The 4,783-nt window shown below is 38.8% G+C and overlaps 2 protein-coding genes across 6 annotated transcripts in view; one reads left to right on the top strand and one right to left on the bottom strand.

The window, feature by feature from the left end:
* The window catches only part of Arid4b (AT-rich interaction domain 4B), a 185,884-nt gene that overhangs the window by 32,105 nt on the left and 148,996 nt on the right, over positions 1–4,783 (top strand). The window lies entirely within an intron of this gene.
* On the bottom strand, positions 7–1,366 carry LOC101574301 (actin-related protein 6). Its single transcript, XM_023700851.1, has 2 exons — positions 714–1,366; positions 7–603 (listed from the first exon to the last, which is right to left on the bottom strand). Exons 1-2 carry the CDS (start codon positions 1,333–1,335, stop codon positions 35–37), a joined length of 1,191 nt encoding a protein of 396 aa, XP_023556619.1. The 5' UTR covers positions 1,336–1,366; the 3' UTR covers positions 7–34.

The following is a 4,783-nucleotide window of genomic DNA, read 5'->3' as shown; positions in this document are numbered from 1 at the left end:
TACAACAATCAAGACTTGTATTCAGGAAAGCTCCTTAAATATCAAATTTCTCTTCGCAGACACTGTGTCCATTTTCCTCATAATCCTCTCTCGTGACCACCATATCTTCAAAGTCATCATTCTCTGATATCAACTTTCCACCTTCCCAGGCATAAGTAATGGGGTTCTCTGGCAGCACAACAGAAACGTCATAATCTGTTGGGGTCAGACATCGAACTTCAGAGTAGACCCCATCTCTAAATCCTGGGAAAAGGGAGTTTCCGCCAGTCAAAACGATGTTCTTAAAAAAATGTGGCTGCATTTCTTCAGGTAGGTTTTGAATGGAGTAGACAATGGCTTCTGGAATCCCCATCTCCTGAATGCCTTTGTCAGAAGGATTGAAGAGAATTTCCGGAACAGCGAATCTCTCATTGGCCAAGCGCAGAATTTGTTCCCCAGACTTGTATTTTCCACTCAAGACCATCTCTTCCCTTGGCTTGCAAAAGCCCTTTTTAATTGTACTGAAGTCAGGTAAAACATAGTCTACCATAACTGTATTGTCTTCTCCTTTTAACTTTGCAATATCCATGTCTCTGTAAAAATCCTGAGACACATAGCACACATCTTCTTCTTTTTTTTTTTTTTTTTTGCGGAACCGGGGATTGAACTCAGGCCCTTGCACTTGCCAGGGAAGCGCTTATTCCACTGAGCCATATCCTTGGCCCTGCACACATCTTCTTTCACTTGATTAATAACATGTGTTTCATCCATAACATGTAGCTGCCTGTAAGAGATGATCTCCTTCAGATGATTGGTCAGGAGCTTCCCTCCCACATTTATCCGAATAATTGCTTCTTTTTTCTTTTTACTTCTACAATAAGGAACTATATGTGTAAAAGAATATCCACTGTCTACAATAATACAGCACAGTTCAGAAGGATTATCTTGGAAATACCTATGTGCACTGAGTGCCCCGGCATTTACTCTCAATACGGCTTGAAACTGGTATTCCTCAAATAGAATTTCATTCATTGATTCTTGAATTGAAGTGAAGTTAAAATACGGTTTTGTGATAATAATATTAGTATCTAAAAAATCAACCTGATAAATTTCTTTTCCAAAAAGGTAATCCCAAACTTGTCGTTGAACGTCCCAATTTACCAAGTAGCCCTTTTGAAAAGGAAGGATGTAAAAGAGTCCTGAAGGGTCTTTTATTCCATCTATCTGGTTAGCAGTAAACGTTTTAAGACGCGCTGTTTTTGACCTGAATTGACAATTAGGAATAACCGAGACATTTTCGTGGCTGTAACCGATTTTAGCATTGTAGGCTCCGTTATCCAGCACTAAGGTCGTCATTTCAGAACGAGCCAGACGCACCCGCAGTCGCTTTCCCTTCAGGCGACATTGCTATCTTTACATGCCATACTCGTTGAATTACAGTATTTCTTGATGTACAAATAGTTTTTTTCATTTCATTTCCTATGCATTTATAGGTATTTTCTATAGTGTCTTGAGTGTAAAATACTTTTCCTAGTGTTTAAAAATATTATTTCACTACTAGATTGGACTCATAGTGATTTGTCTAGTTTACAGCCTCCCAAGAGCTGGGATTACAGGCACGCACCACCATGTCCAGTCTCAATTGCCATCTCAGCATGCCTCTGGGGGCAGCGCCAGCATGGCAGTCTCGGGTATTGAATCCCTGGCCCCTGTGCATGCTTGCATATGCTTTAACCCACAGAGCTATTTGGCTGGCCCTACTATTGAGAATTTGTGGAAGGAATAATTATGTTTCAGTTTATTTATTTATTTATTTGTGTGTGTGTGTGTGTGTGTGTGTGGCCAGCTCAGCCCACCAGGGGGCGGGGCTGGCTAGCATGTGGTGCTGGGGGATTGAACCGCGGTCCCTGTGCTTTGCTAAGCTTGTTTTAAGTAGGTGCTTTAGACCACTGAGCCATCTCACCAGCCCCTGTGTTTCAGTTCTATGTGAGATATTTCTACTATGTTAGGGAAAATCATGTCTCCATATTTATTTGAAAATTAAGCATGATTTAATAAGATATGATTGGGTATCAGGCAGACAATGAGTGGAATATACTGTTAATCTTACTTGTTTCAAAGCCGCAATGGTGCTGGACATATCTGTGTGCTTCATGGAGACTTAAACTTGGGTGTTATGTACAGTGATTGCCCTCTTCTTCTCAAGTTTTGTTCCTTTCCTTTGCTTTCTGATGGGCATAAACTAAGCAGCCTCGCAGTGCCATGCCCTTCCGCCATGAGATTTTTTTAAAATTTTATTTATTTATTTATGTGTGTGTGTGTGTGTGTGTGTATGTGTGTGTGGCCAGCTCAGCCCACCAGGGAGCGGGGCTGGCTGGCATGTGGTGCTGGGGGATTGAACCGCGGTCCCTGCACTTTGCTAAGCTTGTTCTAAGTAGGTGCTTTAGACCACTGAGCCATCTCACCAGCCCCCGCTATGAGATTTTTTCCCTTGAAGTAAGTTGACCATGACTTAAAGCCCCTGAATCCAAGAACCAAATTAAATCTCTCCTAATTTTTGTGGTAGATTTTGCATATGTCCCAATAATATGAATGCTGTATAGTTTAAATATATATATTTGGAGGTATTTTTCATAACTGTATTTGACTTTTATGTTGAGGTTGTATTAAATATGTTTCTGTATCATATTCAAACATATAACTAAGGCATAGTAAGTAAAAATTTATATAGTTTTAAATTAAAAAAAATTCTTGTTGAAATACATCTATATAATTGAGTATTTGTTCTATTGTGTGCCGGTTAGTATTCTTGTTCTTAAAATTACTTTCAGATTCTAAATATCTTATATACCCACACAATTAATACCTTTATATTTTATTTCACTTTGACAGTACATTATTTGATTTGATTATTGATGTGTTGGTTATTTTCTGGTACTTGGGATTGAAACCTGGGCCCTCCCTGTACATACTAGGTAAGGATTCTACCACCGAGCTATATCCTTACTCCTTTTTATTTTGAGACAGGATCTGGCTGAGTTTGTCTAGGCTAACATTGAATTTGTGATCCTCCTACCTTAGTACCCTGAGAAATTGGGATTTTATACGTGTAACACCATGCTTGCCTCCTATCCCTTTTATTTTCTGAGACAAGGGTCTTAATAAGTTGCCCAGGCTGGCCTTAAATTTATAATGTTCCTTCTTCAGCCTCCCAAGTAGCTGGGATTACAGTGTATACTTTTTAAAGGGAAATTTAACATTGTTGTTGTCCTTGTGGCTGACAGGGAAGATGATGATATAATGGTCAAGCTAATTTCTCCAGGGGGTGCTCTTGCAAGGATATATGGGTAGGTTTGGATCCACAGTATACTATTAAAAGATAGATAATGAGATGACCCTTTCTTGTGATTGTGGAACTTAGTTGGTCTTAAAATTAAGCCTTTGGGATTTTTGGTTGGTTGGTTTGTTTCACTATGTAGCCCAGGCTGGCCTCAGATTTACAAGGATCCTCCTGCCTTAGGTAGGGTTAAAGGCTTGTCAGGACTGGGGATTTAGCTCAGCAGCTTGCGTGCCTGGCAGACATGAGGTCCCGAGTTCAATTCCCAGTCACATGAAAAGGAGACAGCAGAATTAAAGCCTCATTCTGATTCCCTAGGACATAGGTTTTCTACTCTTCCGGCTTTCCGGTGCCTTACAGTGAAGAACTGTCCTAGGCTACATATAAAATAATGATCCCAGTACTCCCTGCCTCCCCCCCCAAAAAAAAAAGGGGGAGAGAAGAGAGAGAAAATAAATATGTGAGTTTTTCTACCCTGAGGCCATATTCCACTAGGGATTTAAGGTAAGTCTGTATTTAAAAATACTTTCCATTGTACTTACCCTGCCTACAAATGATAGGACATTTATTGAATTGATTCTGGTTTTTAGAGATTGTTCTATTTAATTGTTTACTTTAGTTTTTTGATATAAAGTCCATGATTTCAAATTATTCATGATTTCTAAAAACATGATACAGGTTTGCATGATACAGTATTCTCTTGCTACATCCTATCACTGATTAAACAGGTGTTTATTATACTGTGTGCTTTTATTTACATTTTAATTTATGCTTGCATGATTTTTTTAAAGTTCAGATTTTTAAAGTCCAGTGTAAATTTTCCAAGACATCAGATGGTTATTAGACATCAAAATAGTTCTTGTTTATATATCACATTTTTAGAATTTTGAAATATTTTACTGGATTTTGAACATATTGTATGTCATTAAAGGCAGATGGAACTAAAATTGCTTAAAAGTTGAGGTTCTGACATCTACAATGAATAGTTTTATTTCCTGTAATCCCCTTTATGTGCTAGTAAGAAATTTTGCAGGTTGATACACTGGACAGAGACTTTCAGATGATGTTGCCCCTACTCCCTTTTTTTTGGTGGCCCTGGGGGTTGAACTCAGGGCCTTCATACCAAGTTACATCGCCAGCCCTTTTTATTTTGAGTCTTGATAACTAGGCTAGGCTGGACTGGAATTTGAAATCCTTCTTCCACAATCTCATGAGCAGGTAGGATTATAGGCAGATGCCCACACACTAGCCTCAAATAGTACTTTCCTAAAAAGTCTTTTTTTAGGGGGCCATGTTGGAGATTGAACCCAGGACCTCACATATACTCAGTGAGTACTCTACCACTAAGCTATATCAGTCTTTCATATACAGACAATTCTCATTTCTGTGATTTTGCTTTCCATGGTTGGTTACCTGTGGTCAACCCTGATCTGAAAATTCTGAATGGAAAATTTTAGAAATAAAAAA

The sequence above is a fragment of the Octodon degus genome, unplaced genomic scaffold (genome assembly GCF_000260255.1).
Source record: "Octodon degus isolate 3935 unplaced genomic scaffold, OctDeg1.0 scaffold00127, whole genome shotgun sequence".
Classification (NCBI taxonomy): Eukaryota; Metazoa; Chordata; class Mammalia; order Rodentia; family Octodontidae; genus Octodon; species Octodon degus.
Note: the sequence above shows the minus strand (reverse complement) of the source record. Positions and strands in the feature narration are given on the sequence as shown.